Genomic DNA, 23,986 nt, shown 5'->3' with positions numbered 1-23,986 from the left:
GGTAAGATGGTGAAAAGTGCCCCCAAGCCGATTCGAATTCCATATAGGCCACTTTTTAGCACATATAGAGGATATCACTTTCTGAAATTTTTAACCCCCTAGGTGGTCACGTGACCCCCCTAGAGCCTAATTAAGCTTTTTATGTTTTTATTTTTTATCTCAGCCGCATCGAGAGCTAGCCAAAAACTTTATTTAAAAAATTTGTAAGTTTAAAAAAGATATATATGAAAAAATTTTTTTTTTAATTTTTGGCGGGAAATTCGAATTTTTAGAACAATTTTAAACTTTTAAATAAGTCTGAAAAAAAAACTAAGACACTCGTTTTTACGAAAATCAATTATAATGTGTATTTTTGCACAATCTTTCACCCTGAAATTTTTCAGATTTTTAAAATTGGTGAAACGTACCTTTAGAAATGAAAAACCGCATTTTTTCGCTTTTTTCGGGTATTTTTTGAAGAAAATCCAGTATTAAAAATCAGAAAAAAAATTTTGCGCATTTAGCATAATTTTTAGATTGTTCAATACCTTCTATGTAAATAATATATTCTTCATTCTTAACGATAAAATCATTAGTTTAAGAGATTTTTGAAGTTAAAACCGAAGGGATATAATGCATTACTCAAAAAAACTCTGCGTTTCATTTTAACTTCAGATATCTCGAAAACTAACGATTTTATCGTTACGAATTAAGAATATATTATTTTCATACAAAGTATTGGAGAATCGAAAAATTGCACTAAAATAGCAATTCCGCCAGTGACGTAGAATTTAGGAAGGGTCAACCAATCATTCTCCCCTGTCGTACGCCTCTGGTAGTAGCCTGAAACATTTGTTTAACATAATTTAGTAGGGTGTATAGTACCTACACTTGCTGCCAAATATGACAAGGATATGTCAAACAATCTTAAAGTACTGGGTACAAATATAATTTTTTAATTGATTAATAAAACACCTTGTAACTAGCCACATTTTATTTAAGTGATTTGGGTATTTGGTTATTGGATCTTAATCTTTTGAGCCCAAGAATCTACTATTAAAATATTTCTAATTATTAATGAAACACCCTGTATATTTATAAACGATATACATAATGAATACATTCTATAATAATATTATAGAACCCACTTAATAGTACGTATTAGTTATAACAGTATTTTAAAAAAGATATTTATTGAAGTTATTTACATAAGTGCAACAATATACATAATATTATAATACATAAATTGAATATACAGTCGACGCCGATGCTAGAAACTGTTACAAATCCTAGCCGGGACCAAGCCACTTGGACATTGTTCTATGTTATACTAGATGATGACGGAACACTATTTGGACACTATTGATTGAGCATTGGAGAGTTACGTCGAAATAATTGTTTGACCTCGTAATCTAAAATTTTTAACTTAATTTAATAACCTATGTTGAAAAAAGTTTTCCATTGCTAACATTAAAAAAAGTACTTACTTATATTTTTTGTAGGGAGCGAAATGGCCCTGTTGCAATAGTTTAATATCGTTTTTGCATTCAATCTTCATCACTGTCTTCATTTATAACAGGTATAACATTGGAATCAAATATGTTTGTTAGTATTTTTGCTGGATTTACAATTTTAGCTAGATATCTTGCATTTGATAAGTAGTAGATGATAGCGGCTACATGTGAGCAACATCCTATTGTTCTGGCACGATTTGCGCAATCGCAATAATGGCGTTTGATTCCACTGGTACCAATTGAATGAGGCTGATAGTGAATGTAACAGTTGTATGTTTTAGCCTTTATATGTCTCGAACGAACTTGAATTTTAATTATGTCTGCAGTTTCTTTCAAGAACTGTAGATCCACTTTATTATCTTCAGTAATTAACTCGGCCAAATATGAAATTGATTGTTTCAGTTGATATGTACCTGTGAAGAAAGTTATTAAATCTTGTTCTGTCATTTCGGGGAAATCTAAAACATCATTGGACTGGAGTGGTTGAAATAAAGTTTTCCGCCTACCCCATCTATTTTCTTCACATTCTTGAAGCAACGTATTCTCTAAACTTTTTATTTTGTTGATTTGTGCAATTATTTCGTTTTTACTTGAAACTTCGGAAACGTATCTCTTTCCAAATGTGTTTATCAAAAAACCCGCTATCTTACAATATAGAGCTGCGTTGGGAATCATCTTGTTATCGAACTGATTATGCAGAAGTTTATACTTTTGGCTTATTACACCATGTACAGCTTCGACAACCCAACGAACCATTGTAACCATACGTGACTCATTGGCTTCTATACTTGTGAGTTGCTTCCTTTTTCCCTTTAATGCAGGCATCAGTGCTTGAAATTGAAGGTTTGACAGTTTTTGTATAACGTCGCGGAACCCTCTATCCAAAAAAAATTTATCTCCTTCCTGCAAAAGCGTTATCAATCCATTTGGGTCATTGAGAATACTCTCAAGAATTTTAGCATCGTTGTCAGTTGCATAGTACGGGCCGAGTATGTCTATGATGTAGCCATTGGTAGTGCAAATTGTAAAAGGTTTACACAGAGGAGCTTTTTTTTGTCCAGAGTATGATTTTCTTTGATATTCATTATTACTGCTTTTCTCGTGACGGAGATATGTGCCATCACATACGAGACCTAGCTGGTCGCCCCGAATATCATACAATATTTTGGCAACCGGCGCGGTTTGGTCGATTAAATGTTGTCGATTAGCAGCTTGAATTCCAAAACGAGATGGCTAAACATCTTTCTCAAAAGAACTTAAAATCGATGCAGAAAAATCCGATACTTGTTGAGGGCGCTCAAGTCCAAGTACAGCTGCAATTTTGTTGTTTGAGTTTCCTGATCGTAATTTAAAAAGAAATACGACCAATGCTTGAATTATATTTCTCGATTCCGTATTTCTCAGTGACGTCATCATATCACGTAGCCTAATAATATTTTCCCAAGTTAAGCCAGTAAAAATAAGTAAACGCTCTTCGGATAGAGAGCACTCGCCAATTTTGTCTGTTAGTTCTTTGTCTATATCAACTCTCAAGTTTTCAAGAAGCTTTATGACGTCTGATTTTTTAATTGAACTATAATGTGTATATACTTGAATATTATTTATTTCATCTTCAAAAAAGCGTTTTTTTATTAAATGGGTAGAACAACACCGGTTGCCATCAGGAATAAATATTTTCTTGGATGTAAAGACTTGTTTGCGAGCATTAAAGGGTACATTGACAATAATAGTTGATTTTCCACATAAGAAGCAATATTTATGTGTCGAAATAGGACGAGGAAATGGCAATTCTATACACTCTTCTTCTTCTTTAGGATACTCTTCAAGTACGAACTCTGAGACATTGCTAGAAGATTGTGACAAAGTAATCGGTCCTGAACCTTGACTATCAGTTTGTGTACCTACTTTGTGAACATTGTTCTTGTTGCGATGAATCCTGTTGTTCCTTTGGTTTTGGGTTTAAAAATTGAAACGTTGTATAACAAGATTTGCAGATGTAATCACCGAGTGCACTATTTAGATTCAAAACTTGGTTTATTTGATTGGCTAAAGAATCAGACACAATGAATTTTTTATACGACGTAGCTTTTCTTTCATCGGCACCGCATTTGATGCACTTTTTGTATGATTTGCCTTTACTAGTGCTATCAGACATTACTAACCTGAAATAAATAGATTAAAGTTAGTATTAGACTAAAAAATTAGCGCAAATTGAGATTCAATGAAAAATATTATATGAGACCATAAATTATATGCCACCTTATAAACTAATCAACATTTTTTTTCACTTACAATGTAAACAAACACACATTTTCATACAGGACTGCAATAAAGACAAGTCATTCTTTCGTAAAATTATTATAAAGAAAAATTATTTTACCAGTATTTTTTGTGAATGGATAAAACACGTAAACGACTGCTAAACGGCTTGGCTCCACAGACTCCAATTTGCTTTTTAACCACTTTTTGTTTTCAATATTTCAAGTGTCCAGATCTATTACTGAAATTAATTTAAATAAAAACACGAATTGAACTTATTTCAGTAAATGTTGCACAGTAAAAATGTTGAGAATTATTTTTATATAATCTGACTAAATGTCATTTTGGTGTCAATTTTATTCCACTGCTACCTAGATACATACGCGCATCATAGCCTACTGACTTGAGCGGTTGTCGATCCACAACCGGAATCAAGCAGTGTCGAGTGCAGTTATGTTTTGGATGGGTGACCACTTTTAATCTTTGGTATTACATATTTTAAAAATTTTTTTTTGAAAGTAGTAAGTATTAAAATTGGTCTAATGTTTAAACAAAATACAAATAAACTGTTTAGAATATATATATATATATATATATATATATATATATATATTTCATTGAAATCATATAATAGAAATATAACTTCTTCAGAAAACTTCGCTCTCCTGAGATGTTGCTATATATTTTGTTTTGATGGATTATATCACGCTGTGAAACTAAGCTGAATACGCCGAAATAATGTAAAGGCTGAACTCTAGAGTTTCATGGGGGCTTTTTTGTAAACATAGCATTATAAGAAATATTTGAAAAATCGATTTTTGATATTTTATGGTATCTATTTGACTATTTGATTGACTCTTAAAATATTATGGTCAAGAGTCCTTTATGTTAAACACGTGAGAAAGTGTTTTCAGAATTTTCAGTGCATTTTATACGAAAAAAAAAAAATTGAAAAAATTAGTATTTGATTTTTTACAGCATCTACAAACAACCATCTAGTATCTTTACCTAATTCAGAGCAGCAGCACTTCGTGTTAAATTCGCAAAACATTTTTTTTCTGATTTTGTTAGGTTTTCTGAAAAAAAAAACGCGAAAAAATGAGTTTTTTTATTTTTAAAGCTACTTTTCACCAATTTTAAAAACCTGAAAAAATTCAAGGTAAAATATTGTGCAAAAATACACATTATAATTTATTTTCGTGAGAACGAGTTTCTTAGTTTTTTATAGACTCATTTAAAATTTTCAAATCGTTCTAAAAATTCGAATTTCCCGCTAAGAGTAAAAAACTGTTCGACATATCCTTGTCATACTTGGCAGCAAGTGTAGGTACTATACACCCTACTAAATTATGTTAAACAAATGTTTCAGGCTACTACCAGAGGCGTACGACAGGGGAGAATGATTGGTTGACCCTTCCTAAATTCTACGTCACTGGCGGAATTGCTATTTTAGTGCAATTTTTCGATTCTCCAATACTTTGTATGAAAATAATATATTCTTAATTCGTAACGATAAAATCGTTAGTTTTCGAGATATCTGAAGTTAAAATGAAACGCAGAGTTTTTTTGAGTAATGCATTATATCCCTTCGGTTTTAACTTCAAAAATCTCTTAAACTAATGATTTTATCGTTAAGAATGAAGAATATATTATTTACATAGAAGGTATTGAACAATCTAAAAATTATGCTAAATGCGCAAAATTTTTTTTCTGATTTTTAATACTGGATTTTCTTCAAAAAATACCCGAAAAAAGCGAAAAAATGCGGTTTTTCATTTCTAACGGTACGTTTCACCAATTTTAAAAATCTGAAAAATTTCAGGGTGAAAGATTGTGCAAAAATACACATTATAATTGATTTTCGTAAAAACGAGTGTCTTAGTTTTTTTTTCAGACTTATTTAAAAGTTTAAAATTGTTCTAAAAATTCGAATTTCCCGCCAAAAATTAAAAAAAAAATTTTTTCATATAGATCTTTTTTAAACTTACAAATTTTTTAAATAAAGTTTTTGGCTAGCTCTCGATGCGGCTGAGATAAAAAATAAAAACATAAAAAGCTTAATTAGGCTCTAGGGGGGTCACGTGACCACCTAGGGGGTTAAAAATTTCAGAAAGTGATATCCTCTATATGTGCTAAAAAGTGGCCTATATGGAATTCGAATCGGCTTGGGGGCACTTTTCACCATCTTACCTGGCTAGGCCCTTTCGTGTTGTTGTCCCATGCCTGTTAGGAAATATTCAAAAATAAATAAAATAAAAGTTTAACTTTGACACCCTGTATTTCGGTGATTAACAACTTTTGTACCAAGGTAAGTTAGCTTAAATCGACCTATTCTAATCTCAGGAATCTGAGGTTAAGTTATGGCCCATTATTTACCAAACAGCCTGTATATACTATTTACCACTATTTTGATATTAAATGTATAGTTTGTACTATAAACCGCATTGTAATAGTGGTAGGGAGCCCAAGCGGGGATTTTTGCAGTTACTCGAGCGCGTCATATTATCATATGGGGAGAAACCTGGTACCCTGCAGATGTACCTCTACCGTATATTGGCTGTTAACACAGGGAAGTTCGTTAAGGGGGTCCCGAAAAAATAATCTATCCTTAAAAATACTCGAAATCTATCGGATGGTATCAAACACGACCCCCAACAGAGGTGGGGTGGGAGGTTACTCTAAAATCTTAAATGGGACCCCCAAATTTTTATTGCAGATTTGGATTCTTTGCGTAAAAATAAGCAACTTTTATTCCAGACATTTTTTCGAATTATGGATAGATGGCGCCAGGGCCGGTTCTAGAGTTTCGAGCGCCCCGGGCAATACAAAATTTGTCGCCCCTTCATATAAGAATATACAAATTAACAGCAAATAAAAAAATATAGTAAAAATAGACAAAAAATCAAAATTTCACAATAAACAACTGTGTAAAATTATATGTATTTAAGAAATATTACAATAGTTATAAGAATATCATAACAAGCGCATTTGAAGTTCAAGCGACGAAGAAGCGAGATAAAAGATAAAGACAAATGCAACAATGTCAACAAATAGAAAAGATATGTCTGCATCCCCAATGACTAAATGGAGGGACTGACATCCACATGGCATAAAAAAAGAAATTCTTTGCAAACACGAGCTTGTACACCTTTATTGTTTCCTTTCATGTTACAGCCGTTGGCATATCCTTTGCATCTAGAATAATCTAAATTCAATTGAAAATCATTCATTAATTGTTTTATTATCTATCTCATAATGAGTAGCTTGTTGATTCTTCAACTACTTGGTAGCTAATAAAATGCTCCCTAAATTTCATGTCGATTCATTGATGTCGATATAATTAATATCTAATAAACTTAATGTAAATGAAAGTTGTTCCTTATAACTAATATCAAGAGTACAGTCTAAAATAACACTAAAATATATTGCCTTATGGGTACGTTTCAAAATATAATCACGAATAGAAGATGCCAATAATTATCTCACTTTGTATTGTTTTACTGCAACAAGTAATTTGATTTGATATTAAAAATAAAATAAAAATTTTATTTTTAATTCAGTTGCAATGCGAAGGCAAACAATCTTACTTTTCAATTAGAATACGGAGCGCAGTCCAGTCCTCTGAATCGCGATTTTCGGCTCTTATTGGAGCCTCATCGGAGAGAACGTAGGCTTGTTCTCCATACTCAGCTGATCAGCACCGAGAGCTTTTCCCACCCATTGCAACTGAAGTGAAAATATTAGGTGACTAGCGTCATCTGGCAATTAAAAGGTGAAGTTTTCGATCCTAATAGCATTATTAATAATATTTAAAAAATATTAAAATCTTACTAAAAGATTTTTAAATCGAAAACTTATTGGTCCATTTCCTTGGTCACACCTCCAAGGCTTCTAAAATTTGCAAGCCAAGTGGATGCTGAAGCGAAAAAGACAAGAGGGAATTCAAAAAATTTACAATTCACAACCCCGTCTGTTCAGCTGGTAAATTCCAACAGAGAAATTATTTGATATTATTTGAAGAATTTTTTCATGTAAAGGCAAGGAAACCATTTTTCATTTGGGTTGTTAAATAGACGGAGATTTTCATGATTTTTTACCAAAAATAAAGAGGCAACAATAAAGCAAAAGGAGGGGCAAAAATACAGCTTTTTTTAAACACTTTAAAAAAGTTTTAGAGTTACAACTTTGCTTTTACGAAGTCTATAGATTTTATGAATACACCATAATCGTTTTTATAAGCTACCGTTTGGTTAAGAATATTTTTTTCGATAAAATAGTTACTTTTTGAGTTATTTGCGAAAAATCGCCTGAAAATGTGGGTTTTTTTTGTTAAAAAATAAACGTTTTCAGTCGAAAATGAAAATATCTCGAAAAATATTGGCCTGGTTAAAAAAACTTTTTAGAACAAAAGTTGCTTAGAATTAGTCAATTTATTCATTTCTGGACATATTTTAAACGTAAGTTTTTTCACCCCCGAGAAGGGGTGCCTACCAAATAAAAACAACCAACGGCACAAGTCCAACTTTAAAGTGGAGGATAAGTAGAAGCTAAATCCAAATTTTTAAGTACCTAAATTGTCGTGACGATGAAAATTACATGGTATCGCCGTATTTCACGTTCATTTACTGGGCTATATTAGATAGTATCGCTTACTATTCTTAAATTTGTCGATAACTTAAAAATTTGATCTTTCTTTAATTTTGTAAGTAGATTGTTAACATAATGATACGTGACAAATATGACCTTTTCAAAAAACATGAACAAACTTTTAATAGATCCTTAAAAGCATTTGTTGGCAGTAATGGGTGATAAGCCATAACAAATATTAGGTTACGTTATTTTTATTAGTGAATTTTTGTTTGTCTATTAATCTTTTTTTTAGTTATAAATTCTGACTATAGATAGAAATAGTTTTCTTATAAATATTACAATTTTATTCAATCAATGCTTTAGACAAAATTTTCAAAGTTAATCCTATAAAATCTAAAAAAAATATTTCATTTTTATATCGGCGCCCACCATTATCCGGCGCTGGATGGCGCTATAATCGGAAAAAACGATTACCTATTGGAAATGGAAAATTAAATTAAAAAATGGAAAGTCCCCACTAAAGTGGAAAATTTTACTTAACTTTTTTTGGTTTTAGGACCTACTAATCACAACCCAATAGGTCCCCATAACGCTCGAGTGGCTGCAAATTTAGCATGCTTTGCTCTCCCCCCCCCCCCCCCACATATAGATTGCAACATTGTCTATAGACATGAATGCAGTAACAATAAATACAAAAATCGGAGATCCACACCCCGGATTTGAACTCGAAACCTCTGGTTTATGAATCCGAGGTCTACTCAGGTTATCGCTCTTATACAACAATTTTTCCTGAAACGTGGTTATACAGTGATGAGCGAGCTAATAACCGGCAAAATAGCACAAAAGATGGAAAACGTATTAAGTTGTGAGATAAAAAGAAATGAAACTAGTCGAGCTGGGAAATTGAGCGATATTAACCTATGAATTTATATTATATTGATTGTTTCCCACCTTTACACGTATCAGATGAGTATGTCAACTAAAACTGTCACTGTGACAGTGACACTTGCCAAACTCATCCGATACGTTTAAAGGTGGGAAACAATCAACATAATGTTACTTCATAGGTTAATATCGCTCAATTTCCCAACTCGACTAGTTTCATTTCTTCTTATCTCACAACTTAATATGTTTTCCATCTTTTCTGCTATTTGCCGGTCATTAGCACGCTCATCACTGTATAATATTTACAGTAACTTCTTATAATACCTACACTCAAGTTTATGAATATTTTTAATTTGCTATTACACCAATCTAGTATGTATTTAGACTACAAACTGCAATAATATCATATTTAAAATATATTTTAGACAATAAAATGTAGTTTACTGTAAACTTATGCGATATAAATTTTGACAATGTCAAGTAATTTTTATTAGGTATAACCGTAATACCTAATAAACGTCAAAATCCTAGCTACCTATTGGTAGGGGAGCCCAAGCGGGGATTTCTGCAGTAACTCGAGCGCGTCAGATTATCATATGGGGAGAAACCTGGTACCCTGTAGATGTATCTCTACCACATATTGGCTCTAAACACAGCGGAGTTCGTTAAGGGGGGCCAAAAAAAATTCTATCCTTAGAAAAACTCGAAATCATCAGATTAAGATAAGGTAAGTTAACTACATGCAAAACAGTTTATATTTCAAAAATCTGACGATTTGGGCGGGGTGTAAGGAAATGGGTGAGTCACAAAGTTTTACAAGAAAAAAGCGAATATTTCGCGAAATGAACGATAAATCTGAAAACTAAAAAATACGTGCTCAATATTTGTCATAAATCTATCTAATGATACCAAACATGACTCCCCACGGAGAGGGGTGGGGGGTAAATTTTAAATTTTTAATACGAATCCCGCGATAGTTCGCGAAATGATCAGATCGAAAAGCTTAAAAATACACTTATTCAATATGTCTGAAAAATCTATCGAATGGCACCAAACACAACCCCCCACGGAGGTTGGGTTAGAGGGTTCCTTAAAATTTTAAATAGGAACCCCCATTTTTTATTGCAGATTCGGATTCCTTACGTACAATAAGTAACTTTTATTTGAAACAAGTCCCCACTAAAACGGAAAACTTTACTTTTTTTTTGGTTTTAGAACCTACTCTTCACAATCCAAGAGGTCCCCTAAGCGATCGAGTGACTGCACATTTAGCATACTTTCCTCCCCTACTATATTATATGTAGTTTCATTTTTTAACTAGTGAAAAAAAGTAATATGTTAGATCTGGATCCTTCGTATGAACAAAAAGTTGATTAATAGCAAGCTGAAAATTTGTTAATAGCTTAAGGGTGTCTAGTCGGATAAACTTTGATATATGGGAACACTGGAACAGGGGCAGTTTTAATTGTGGAACAGGTTAAAAATTTGGAACGGTCACACCACGAAAACGGCACATTTATTTTGTCCGACAGAACAGACTTAAACTCTCCGAACAGAGATTAAACTCTCATGCAAAAATCAGACTGCTATTTATCACCTGTCATAATTCCTGTCATTTGACATGTTCTACATGTTCCACTCATTAAAACGCCCATTTGGTGATAAATAGCAGTCTGATTTTTGCATGAGAAATTAATCTCTGTTCGGAGAGTTTAAGTCTGTTCTGTCGGACAAAATAAATGTGCCGTTTTCGTGGTGTGATCGTTCCAAATTTTTAACCCGTTCCACAATTAAAACTCCCCCTGTTCCAGTGGTCCCATATATCAAAGTTTATCCAACTAGACACCCTTAAGCTATTAACAAATTTTCAGCTTGCTATTCATCAACTTTTTTTTCATACGCGGGATCCAGACCTATACTTTATGAACTGTAAAACGTGTATTAATATGAAAGCGATAATTAAACGTGTATTAATATTAATATTTATACGAAAGCGATACTTTATGCACGGCTTTAGAAAAAAGCAATTTAATAAATGTTTACCAGTATTTAACCAGTTTATCTAATAAAAGTATTGCCACCAGTAATAAACAGGCAACATCTAAGGTGATTTTTAAATTCTTATAATTCAAAATAATTTCTGGATTTATTGGAACTTTAAAATAGAAATATTTTTTGGTTTATTTGACACAATTTAGATAGATAATAATCGATTTATATAGATATGATCAGAATATCTGCGGGTCATTTGACTGCGCAATTACAATTAGCTGGTGTTTGGGACTGTTGATATTACAAGGTCACCTTGGTCGTTGCAAATACAGTGCGCTGGGATAAGTGTTACCCCCTTATTAACTTATTTATTTTTAGCACATAAGAAAAACGCTCGGACAGGTCGATTTTTAAAATAACCATAGTACTCGTATATTATAGCGTCAATGTTTCCAACTTTACGCGAGCTCTCTTCAGGTGACAGGCATAACTTTGATTTTTTTTTTTAATAGGAAAGTACATCATGTCACACCTAATTTAAAAGCTTTTTAAATACTTATTACAAAAATGTATATTATTTTAAGCCTTTCTGAGAGCATAGGCGAAAATTTTCGCTCGAATTATTTTTAAATGCGTTCATTTTTTTTTCGAAGCCTGAGAAAACTATTAAATATTTTTGAAAAATTTAAACGCAGAATGAAATATTACTGTATTAAGGCAAGCGTCCATAGACCCGCATCGGACGCATCGTACGCAACGGATTTTAGTTTGCCTTGTACAAAAACTTATGTAACTGCGTCCACTGATCAGCATCGTACGGATCGCATCATCGGCAATACCAAATGGTTGCTTCTAGAGTATCTAGAGGCAACTTTTGCGAAGCGTGCCGATGAATCATTCGAAATGCCGATCAGTGGACGCACCCCACGGGCTTTGTTTGGAATTTCGCTAGGTTTAGTGGGAGATAATCTACGGCTATTTGCATTTAACGATTGTCTTGTCCGTAATAAATCAAGTAAACTCAGTTTTAAGTTTTATTTTATATATAGGAAAAACATATTACAGGCCATGATAAGTTGATTATGGGGATTAAAATATCATAAATATTACTCATTTTTCATGTTCATTGGTCTTTTTCAAGATATCTTGAGGATCTAACTATGAAAATAATTCTCGTTAAAAAAATAACACATTTTTCTATCTTAACGCAGTGAACTTTTTAAAAAATATTAGACTTGTTATGTTACTGAGAGAAGTGTAAAAAGAAACTTTTACTGATGTAGTTACTATTTTTCATTTAAATCAAATTGTTGCAGCTTTGTGTAGGTATTTCTTTATATTCAAATGTATAATTAGTTAGAAAAATGACTGTTACTATGCGGTCCACCGTCGTGTTTCTGCTACAGCTTGCGGTCTACCGAGAGAATTGGTGTATAAGCTGTAATATTACTATGCCGATAAAAATGTTTAGAAATCATTTTGTATTTTTGTGTATTTTTTAAAAACATGTAGAGTTTGTGTAAGGTTTTATAGGTCTAAAGTTAATAATTTTCGAAATATTTAAAATGACATGAGAGTTTTACCAGTATAGTGTCATTTGTAAATAATTTAATATCTTTGATCAGAATATCTGCGATAATAGGTATATTTATATAATATACAATGTGAACACTGTTTGCATATAAAATTTTGTTTTCATTTTTTTTAAATGGTACACCCTGTATATTAGTATTGCATTTTGTAGTAAATATTACAGGCTTTCTTTTCATATCAGACTGTATGTACCTAGCATGTTTCGTTATGTAGATATTTAAAAAAGAACTAGGTATATATTTTACATTTTTGCGGATTTTTTATTACTAAACAAATACATTAAAATATCATATTTTACAAAATATCATATTTTAAATTAAATAAACAACAAATTTTAAAGTGTACCTTGGTAATTTTTCTACCCTAGCAGGTAGTGGCATCGGCTATCCGATCGCTGCCGATACAGTGGACGCAGTGTAAAAAATTAATCGGATCCGTACGATGCGGACCTGTGAACGCTTGCCTTTACCTATGGTCGAAAGTCCGTGAGAACTTCTATAATATTTATTTTAATAAGTCACAGGGGTGAAAAGATGTAGTCTGATATTTAAGTTTAAATATATCATTCAAAACAAACTTTTTGTTTATTATAAGGGACTTTCTGCCCTCGGCAATAATGTAGACTTTTATTCTGCGTTTAAATTTTTTAAAAATACCTGTTAAATTTCTCAGGATTCGAAAAAAATGAATGCGTTTAAAAAGAATTCGACCGAAATTTTGCGCCTAAGCTCTCAAAAAGGATTAAAGTATTATACATTTTTGTACTGTTTGAATTTATTACGCGACGATCCACTGTTTTAAAGATTGTTTGAACGATGTTGCCAGTTGTATGGTCCTCACTATGTGTATCGTAAGTTATTCAACAGGGCATAGAATATACATGGTTAGAAAATATACGCCAAAGTCAGCGCCTCTATGCGGAAAATGTCTGAACTAAAAATTGATGTGGACCATACAAAATGAGGTCCAAATTTTTTTTGTAAAAAAACAGTGTTTGCTATCAGTACATGTCTACGAAAAAGTCTTACACTGATTGACTAAGTGAGGTCCGTATACTGGACCTCACTTTGTATAGGACCTCACTTCAACCGCAGTTTCTTTTGATATGTGGCTCACTTCATACGCTGGGAGTAAATATGCGCATATTTCATCAAAATTGATCGCATATAAATCCGCTCCCTAGTCATCATGAAGCGAGTATGAGGGATAAGAAACGAGCCGTATGCGGCGAGTTTCTTATAGAGTACGAGCTTCATAATGGTAATTAAATGCAAGTTGTATACACTATTTTTTCTATGATCATTCACAATAAAAAATATATTCAAATTTATTAATTTTGTAACGCAAACAAATTAAGTAGTTTGTCAGTTTGACAGATTGTTTACATATTGAGAACTGTCAAAGCGTATGTATTTGACTCGCCGTTGGCCACTGCGCGTGTACCACCTTTATCGCGAATGCCATATCGCGATTCTATTGGTTAAACATCTGTATCTTAATGAAAATCTTTATCATAATGAAGTTCATTATAATACAGGTAGTGACATTATAATTGATATATTATAGTATGCGAATAGAAAAAAACTGAAAAACTGAAAAAAAAGTGAAATTTAATAAAAAATGTTCCTCTTGGTAAAAGGTATATTAGTTTAAAAAGCCCTAAAGGGCTACAAAAATATAAACAAAACGTTTTCGCTCTGTAACAAGAGCATCATCAGCGTTACAAGAACATGGTGAGCCAACCAAAAAATACAAAGGCCAAAGCCTTTCAAAAAACAGACAAAAGTCTTATATAAATGAACACATCGAAAATTCCAAATGATGGATAAAATTCCTAAGGATACGGCCCTAGGGCAACATATGACTCCCACACGTGGTAAGTGGGTCAAAAGGTAACTAGGTCATTATGTTATAAGAGGTGGCAGGCAACTCAAGTTGTCTCAGTTGCCTGCCACCTCTTATAATATAATGACCTAGATACCTTTTGACCCACTTACCACGTGTGGGAGTCATATGTTGCCCTAGGGTCGTATCCTTAGGAATTTTATCTATCCTTTGGAATTTTCGATGTGTTCATTTATATAAGACTTTTGTCTGTTTTTTGAAAGGCTTTGACCTTTGTATTTTTTGGTTGGCTCACCATGTTCTTGTAAGACTGATGATGTTCTTATTACAGAGCGAAAATATTTTGTTTATATGTTTGTAGCCCTTTAGGGCTTTTTAAACTAATATACCTTTTACCAAGAGGAATTTTTTTTATAAATTTCACTTGTAATTAATGGTATACAGCCAACTACAGGAAGTTCTTCCTTGTGGATTTTTAAACAACGTTAGTTCTAAAAAGAATAATCTTTTTTAACAGCTGCAGAAAGTTGACGTGTTTGGAAAAATGATGTATATAGAGAAAAATTTTCGATCTCTCATTAAACAATATTAATTGGGAAAGAAAACGGCGAAAGAAAAAAAAAGCTGGATAAATGCTATCGGCTAATGCTCCTTCAGAGTAAACTGACAAATTTTGGTTCCGCGAATTTGGTACTGGCTGTTTATCGACATTGAACCATGTCCTTATCGGCCCTCCAATGAAGTTACACATGAAACAGTGAAGTCCATGAAATGGTGTTAACTGAACGTAAAGTGAAAAGCTCAATACTCATATTTTGAATGAAATTTTGAATATGAAAAAATTATGTTGCTGATGGGTACCTACTGCATTTTTTGGATATTATGAAGCACAATCCGGCGTTGATTGGTATCCGTTGATAAAACCTGGATCCACTATTACATATCAGAGAAGATAATTCACGTATGTAAAAAAATATAAATTTCGGTCAAGGGTAAAGTACCTTTATTTCTCTCAATATCGAAAATTCTTATTATGAAAAGTTGTTTGAAATTTAAAAATTAAGATCAAATATGCAATTACATGCATCTAATTGAAAAAAAAAATTTCTCAAATTTATGGATACCCAACATCGTTTTTAATTATAACAAATATGATAACTCGTTTATTATTCATTTTACGAAAAAAAGTTATTCTTCATAAAAAGCTCTGAATCGTCTATAATCTAAGACACAACCATGATATATCAACTTTTATTAATTTTATACGAGGTATGTCGAAAAATATGAAATTCGCTCAAAATTATAGTACCTTTATATTTCACCACATTTCAATTAGAAGGATGTAATTGCATATTGAAACATAGTTTTTAATTCTAAACAACTTTTTTAATAATAGTTTTCAATATTGTGAAAAATAAAGGTACTTTACTCTTGAGTGAAATTCATATTTTTTGACATACCTCGTACAAAATTAATAAAATGTGATATCTGATGGGTGCATCTTCGGTCTCGGGATATACAGAGCTTTTTATGAAGAATACCTTTTTTTCGTAAAAGTAATAATAAAAGAGTTATCGTATGTGTAATAAATAAAAACGAAGTTAGTATCAATAAATTTGAGAAAAATTTGGAAAATATTTTTTTTTTAATTAGAAGCATGTAATTGCATATTTGATCTTATTTTTTATTTCCAAACAACTTTTCATAATAAGAATTTTCGATGTTGAGAGAAATAAAGGTACTTTACTCTTGAACGAAGTTCATATTTTTTGACATATCTCGTATAATATTGACAAACTTTGATATCTGATGATTGAATCTTAGGTTTTAGAGCATGCAGAACTTTTTATAAAGAATAACTTTTTTTCGTAAAATGAATAACAAAAAAGTTTCCCATATGTTTCCAACTTAAGTAGACACGCTGTATATGACTATGATCAGACTTATGATTACGTACCAATAACCAAGAATTAGACCAATCTGGTGATCTAAATACCAACAAATGTTTACCAATGAGAAGCTGAAGAAGCTTCAACGGCAAACATGCTTAATTATAACAGGAGCGATGTCGCTACCCCAACTGCCTTCGTGGAGATCATGCTTGACCTTTTTCGATCACGGATATGAACCCAACCACCTCCATGGAGGTCATGCTTGATGCTTGACCTTCCTCTATTACGTATAAGGATGGAGGATTATTTCACTTAGCTTATTGGGGCTGTCCCACAATGTTGGGTCCATGCATGTGTGTCTTTCTATTGCTCTCTGACTGCTAATTTCCAGAAAACTCTCACTGACCTTAGTAACTCTAGAAACCAGATCTCTACCAGTACATCCACATAATTCAAGTTTCCAAAATACTGCATGGAATAAAAAAAACCTGAAACTTCTGGCCAGTGTTTCTATTCTCTATTCAATATTATCTGAAAACTCCTTCTATTCATACTGAATTTGCATCAGACTACATGATTTAAGAACATGTCAACATACCTATTACTACATCTAAAGTGGGTGATCGACGTACGAGCCATAATACCGCGGTTTTAACAACGACGGTTTTACTCGCGGCTCGTTAGTGCTGATCGACTAGGGAGCCTGATCGTTGAGAAATTCAAGCTTCTTATAATACTATAATTTTGGCAGGTACAAATCTTCAATTCCGGAGCCTCTTCTTATGCTTCCCGTACCTTATTACGTTCTTTTCTGTAGGAAGCTCGCAATGACTAAGTTTTTTTCTTGGCATCGGTTATAGTTGTGTTCGTTTCATCTTTTTTTACGATCTCCAAGAGCTTAGCATATGCGGTAGGTCGAATTTCTATGCTATTGTCGTCTGACGATGTACATTTCTCATAGTTCTCATAATCATTACTAAAAACTGGTGTGAACGTCCTTCCACTGCAGTGGTCGCCGAAAACTGCCGGCTCGGCTCGCCAGCCGTGATCGACGCGCGGGTTTAAATGGCGAGCCGAGTAAAAATAAAAATAAAAACAAACTGTGTCCCGAAAAGATTGGTCATAAATTATACCACAGATTATGGGGTCAAAAATAGTTCGATTGAACCTAACTTACCTTAGTACAAATATGCTCATAAAAAAAGTTACAGCCTTTTGAAGTTACAAAATGAAAATCGATTTTTTTCAATATATCGAAAACTATTAGACATTTTTTATTGAAAATTGACATGTATCATTCTTATGGCAGGAACATCTTAAATCAAAATTATAGTGAAATTTGTCAGCCCCATAAAAAATTTATGGGGATTTTGTTCCCTTAAACCCCCCCAAACTTTTGTATACGTTCCAATGCATTCATTATTGTGGTACCATTAGTTAAACACAACGTTTTTAAAACTTTTTTGCCTCTCAGTATTTTTTTGATAACCCATTTTTTATCGAGATGCGGCTTCTTTTTCAATATATTTACGTAAAAATTTTATGGGGGTTTTGTTCCTTTAAACCCCCCAAATGTTTGTGTACGTTCCAATTAAACTATTATTGTGGTACCATTAGTTAAACACAGTGTGTTTAAAACTTTTGACTCTTAGTCTTTTTTTCATAAGTCACCTTTTATCGAGATGTAGCTTCTTTTTCAAAATATACCTAAAAATGTAAATTATAAATAAATTTTCAGAATATATTAACAGGTCTCTATAATCGTACTTAACCATATACAAATATGTGGTGGATTCGACAAATATTCAAAATATCTTGATAAACACTGGCTTATCCAAAAAGTACTAAGAGGCAAAAAAGTTTTAGAAACATTGTATTTAACTAATGGTGCCACAATAATAATTTAATTGGAACGTACACAAAAGTTTGGGGGGGTTTAAGGGAACAAAACCCCCATCAAATTTTTATGGTGTGCACAAATTTTACTTTAATTTTTTTTTAAGATGTTACTGCCATAAAAATGCCACATGTCCATTTTCAATAAAAAATCTCTGAGAGTATTCGACATATGAAAAAAAATCGATTTTCATTTTGTAATTTCAAAGGACTGTAACTTTTTTTGTGTGCACTATTGTATATAGGTAAGTGATGTTCAATCAACCTATTTTTGACCCCATAATCTGTGGTATAATTAATGACCAATCTTTTCGGGACACCCTGTATAAAACCGCGGTATTGCAATGATACACTAACGAGCTTTACCGACGAGCCACAAAACCGCGGATTTACTCGCCTGTCGATCAGTGCCTTAAGAAAAACAAAACGACAATATTTACGCCAAATAATACTACTAATTATTAATTATTTGGCAAAAGAGACAAATAAAAAACACTATCAATTATTAAAAATTTACATATTGTTACGTTAACTCCATGTCAATGACCCACTAGAAAGTTCTAGTAATGGGACTCCAAGTAAACAACGCTCACCTGCGAGAGGTACATGGGTTCTCAAGCCGCCTTGATGTCTCCCACATCCTAAGGCCTAGCGCATATTGAACTTAGCCCAGGCCAAACACAAGCCGGCGCCACAGGCGAATTGTGCATTTATTTTTCTAGGACAGCGCATATTTAACCAGCCGTGGACTATCGCCGTGGCCAGTTGTTAAAATGACTTCAATAGAGAAGCATTTGTCAAAGTAAACAATTGGGAGCAGTGGACGTGGGATACGCGCGCCACGATCCACGAAAACTATGCTGATGGCAAACTATCCCACGTGCATGAGCTGGTCGTAGCGTGGGGATCCACGCATTTCTCCGGCATATGTTGGGCCTCGACTGAGTTGAACATGTGCAAGGACTAACGGTCAATCGACAAGTCTTTTTTAGAAAGATTATTCCAAACGAATAGCAGGTAACTACGTGAAGTCACGAAAGGGTTCCGTAATTCTAGTAAATTTAAGAGAAAACTAGCCACTGGAAAAAAATATATTGAGGCTATAAATTGTATAGAAAAGTCTAATAAGGGCGTATTATTGTCAGAACATAAACTTTATATTATATAAATCACGTTGTAGTGTAGATAGTTTTAGGCATAAATAAATTAAAATAAAATCTAAATAAAGTGGAGGCAAGCTCTGGAGGAAAAAGGTTTAAAACTTAGTAGGACAAAAACAGAGTATTTGGAATGTTCATTTAAAGATGGAGTTACTACAAATAAAATGGTATCTTTGGATGGTGAGCTGATTGTAAAAAGCAATAGTTTTAAATACCTGGGATCGGTATTACAGAGTAATGGAGAAATAGATGGAGATGCATGCAGTAGAATTAGGGCTGCATGGATGAAGTGGAAAGAAGCGAGTGGTGTGTTGTGTGACAGAAAAATTCCAATGAAGCTGAAGGGAAAACTCTATAAAACAGCCATAAGACCGGCTATGATGTACGGAACTGAATGTTGGGCAGCGAAGAAGAAAGAGGAACTACGAATGCATGTGTCGGAAATGAGAATGCTTAGATGGATGAGTGGGGTGATAATGAAGGATAAAATTAGAAATGAGTATATTAGGGGAAGTCTAGGTGTGGCACCAATTGATGCCAAAATGAGAGAGCATGGGTTAAGATGGTTTGGTTATGTTCAACGTCGAGACGTTAATCACCCAATACGAAGAATAGCTGAAGTGCAGATTCCTGGAAGGAGTAGGAGAGGAAGACCAAAGAAGACCTGGGGGGAGACGATAAGGCATGACATGTTGGTAAAGGGGATTGACATTGATATGACCCAAGATAGAATTGTGTGGAGAAATGCAATTAGGGAAGCCGACCCCGCATAGGAATAAGGCAAAGAGAATGATGATGATGAAAATCTAAATAAAGTAAATGTTAATATCACTGGACTATTATTACCTTATTGTCGTATTGTATTAAAAGTACCGATTTCAATTAGTTCTTTTTTACTACCCTTTTTTTCATTTTTACAACAATGTACAAACCATTTAAAAGGTATTCATGAAAAGCCCTCTACGATTTAAATCAGTTTTTTATTCGAAAAATTCTGTATAGGCGTCAAACTTTAGTTATTAACGCATTCCGCACCTCAAGAAGAAAGCCTTTAACAAAAACTTTCCGGGACGAGGATTTAAAACAATAATCTCCGAGTGAAACAATTCGAGCAAAGTGAAAAAATAAAGGTGAGTTTCAGCAGCGAGAAATTATTCTCTGTACCACGGCCACGGCGCAAAATACAAATCAAATGGAGGTAAAGAAATACGTAGCTGGAAGGGACAAAGCGACTCAAAACTTAGTAGAAAACTTTTCTTTCATCAGCAGTAATGGTTTTCAATTCTTCAGGACCGGAGGCATGACCCTAACACCCGATAGGAAAGAGTACGCAGATCAGAGGTGGAACGTGAATAAGGAATAGGGTTTAAGATAAGGTCGAAAATACTGATACTGGTAGAATAATAAATTAGAAGGTAAGCTAAGTGTTTATGCCCTCTTATTCTTTATTTTTGCCTTTTTTATGACGTGGCAACGTGGTAGTTTTATACCAATATATTCACATATCATCATACGAAAAGGAGAGTCGCCTACCGGCAGTCGGCAAAGCACATTCGCACAAGAAAAGGTTCGTAAGGGCATATGCGTCAAAACACCACGGCTTGGGCGAAACAATCGCATCTTATCGTGCAAATCTATTCAAAGTGTCGTGTCGTGTTTTATCAAAACTTTGGACAGTTCAAGTATAACGGATTTATATTTCACTGGTTAATGTTAGTGCCTTAAAGATAATAAAGTCAATATTCTTCACACGTTGTTATCACTTAACCAGCATCTTTTACGAGTTATTTATCGCGTTACCTCAGTCAAATTCATACGGTTTCGATCCGTTTCCACTAAAGGTCGCGTCACATTATATTGCACGTCGCGTTTTCGGCACGTAGCGTTTGCAGACCGTCAATCGGACTGCCCATTCACATTATCATACATAGAACGTTTACGTTGGTTTCAGTTTGGTGTGGTGCAGATGTGTTTATTGTCACAACACATGTTTACATGACAAATTGCCTCGAAAACTACTTTTTAAATTAGACCGGGCAGTATCGTCGCCCCGGCTAGCGAAATTATTCCGATTCGATATTTTTAAACAAACTTACTCAAAAAGAAGTCCTTATAACATATCCACAGGGTGCCGGGCGGTACCGTGGTCGAAAAATTGTTTAAACATTTTTTTAAACAAATTCACAAAAATATTTTTTTCATTTCGAGCAATATTTTTTTAGATAAACTGGGTCATTCTGGGCAAAAAAGGTCTCTTGTCATTTTTCTCTAAAATTGATTGTTGTCGAGTTACATGCGATTAAAAATTTGAAAAATGCGAAAAGGCCATTTTCAAGGCTTAATAACTCGATTAAAAGTATTATTATGAATTTCAATAAGTGACCAAATCAAGTTTCAAACCCCTTCTTCAAGGTCCCAAAGAGATTTTTGTCATTATTTTACTACAAAGCTGTTATTTTTAGTTATTAACAATTAGCGCTATAGTCCAACTGTATCGTCGCCCCCGTTAGCGAAACTATTTCGATTAGATGTTTTTGCACAAACTTACTCAAAAAGAGTCCTTATAACAAACACATCCACAGGGTGCCGGGCGGTGCCGTTGTCAAACAATTGTTTTAACAATTCTTATTAAACAAATTCACAAAAATAATTTTTTCATTACGAACGATTTTTTTTAGATAATTTGGGTTATTCTTAGCAAAAAACATATCTTGCAAAAATGCGGAAATGGCCATATAACTCGACAACAATCAATTTTAGAGAAAAATCACAAGAGACCTTTTTTGCCCAGAATAACTCAAATTATTATTAATTTGGGTTTAATTAAATTATTAATAAAAAATTATTTTTGTGAATTTGTTTAACAAAAATTGTTTAAACAATTTTTAGACCACGGCACCGCCCGGAACCCTGTTGATGTGTTATAAGGACCTCTTTTTGAGTAAGTTTGTGCAAAAAAATCTAATTTCGCTAACGGGGGCGACGATACAGTTGGACTATAGCGGTAATTGTTAATAGTTAAAAATAACAGCTTTGTAATAAAATAATGACAAAAATCTCTTCAGGACCTTGAAGAAGTTGTTTGAAACTTGATTTGGTCACTTATTGAAATTCATAATAATAATTTTTAATCGAGTTATTAAGCCTTGATTTTTCGCAATTTTAGAGAAAAATGACAAGAAACCTTTTTTGCTCAGAATTACCCAAATTATCTAAAAAAAATATTGCTCGAATGAAAAAATATTTTTGTGAATTTGTTTAAAAAAGATTGTTTAAAAAATTTTTTCGACCACAGCACCGCCTGGCACCCTGTGGATATGTTATAAGAACCTCTCTTTGAGGAAATTTGTGCAAAAAATCGAATCGGAATAATTTCGCTAGCGAGGGCGACGATACTGACCGGTCTAAATACTCGGTATCAAATTCAAAGAAATACCTACATAAACAACAAGGGGAAAACGACCCGTATCTGTCAACATCCGAAAAATATTGTTTTCGAATGAACCGAACGCAGAGGTACCTTAAGCTAGCATGGCCACATGAGCAAATCCCAATTTAACCTATGCCATAATTTTTCACCAATTTTTCACTAATTTATTACCACCCTAATAATTTTTCACCCCTTAACCCCACTTCAGGAGAGATGTCACGCTAGCTTAATATTCAAGCTAGCAAAATTCTCGATAAAACGGCATTGCATGAGCGGAATCCAATTTAACATATGCAATAATTTTTCACCCATGTTAAACTAATTTATTACCACCCTAATAATTTTTCACCCCTTAACCCCGCTTCAGGAGAGATGTCACGCTAGCTTAACATTCAAGCTAGCAAAATTCTCGATAAAACGGCATTGCATAAGCGGAATCAAATTTAACCTATGCAATAATTTTTCACCCATGTTAAACTAATTTATTACCACCCTAATAATTTTTCACCCCTTAACCCCGCTTCAGGAGAGATGTCACGCTAGCTTAATATTCAAGCTAGCAAAATTCTCGATAAAACGGCATTGCATGAGCGGAATCCAATTGAACCTATGCTATAATTTTTCACCCATGTTAAACTAATTTATTACCAACCTAATAATTTTTCACCCCTTAACCCCGCTTCAGGAGAGATGTCACGCTAGCTTAATATTCAAGCTAGCAAAATTCTCGATAAAACGGCATTGCATAAGCGGAATCCAATTTAACATATGCAATAATTTTTCACCCATGTTAAACTAATTTATTACCACCCTAATAATTTTTCACCCCTTAACCCCGCTTCAGGAGAGATGTCACGCTAGCATAACATTCAAGCTAGCAAAATTCTCGATAAAACGGCATTGCATAAGCGGAATCAAATTTAACCTATGCAATAATTTTTCACTTATGTT

General features: G+C 33.4%; 1 protein-coding gene across 1 annotated transcript in view; it reads right to left on the bottom strand.

The window, feature by feature from the left end:
• Nucleotides 1-342: 342 nt before the first annotated feature.
• LOC126883414 (uncharacterized) overlaps nucleotides 343-23,986 on the bottom strand; it is a 102,704-nt gene continuing 79,060 nt past the window's right edge. The window contains exons 2-4 of the mRNA XM_050648960.1: nucleotides 3,399-3,655; nucleotides 1,467-2,704; nucleotides 343-1,391 (exon numbers count right to left, since the gene is read on the bottom strand). Coding sequence (XP_050504917.1) covers nucleotides 1,527-2,704; nucleotides 3,399-3,655 — 1,435 coding nt within the window. The 3' untranslated portion in view covers nucleotides 343-1,391; nucleotides 1,467-1,526. The remainder of the gene's footprint in view (nucleotides 1,392-1,466; nucleotides 2,705-3,398; nucleotides 3,656-23,986) is intronic.

The sequence above is a fragment of the Diabrotica virgifera genome, chromosome 4 (genome assembly GCF_917563875.1).
Source record: "Diabrotica virgifera virgifera chromosome 4, PGI_DIABVI_V3a".
Lineage (NCBI taxonomy): Eukaryota > Metazoa > Arthropoda > Insecta > Coleoptera > Chrysomelidae > Diabrotica > Diabrotica virgifera.
The sequence above is the reverse complement of the archived record's forward strand: the minus strand, read 5'-3'. Positions and strand labels throughout refer to the sequence as shown.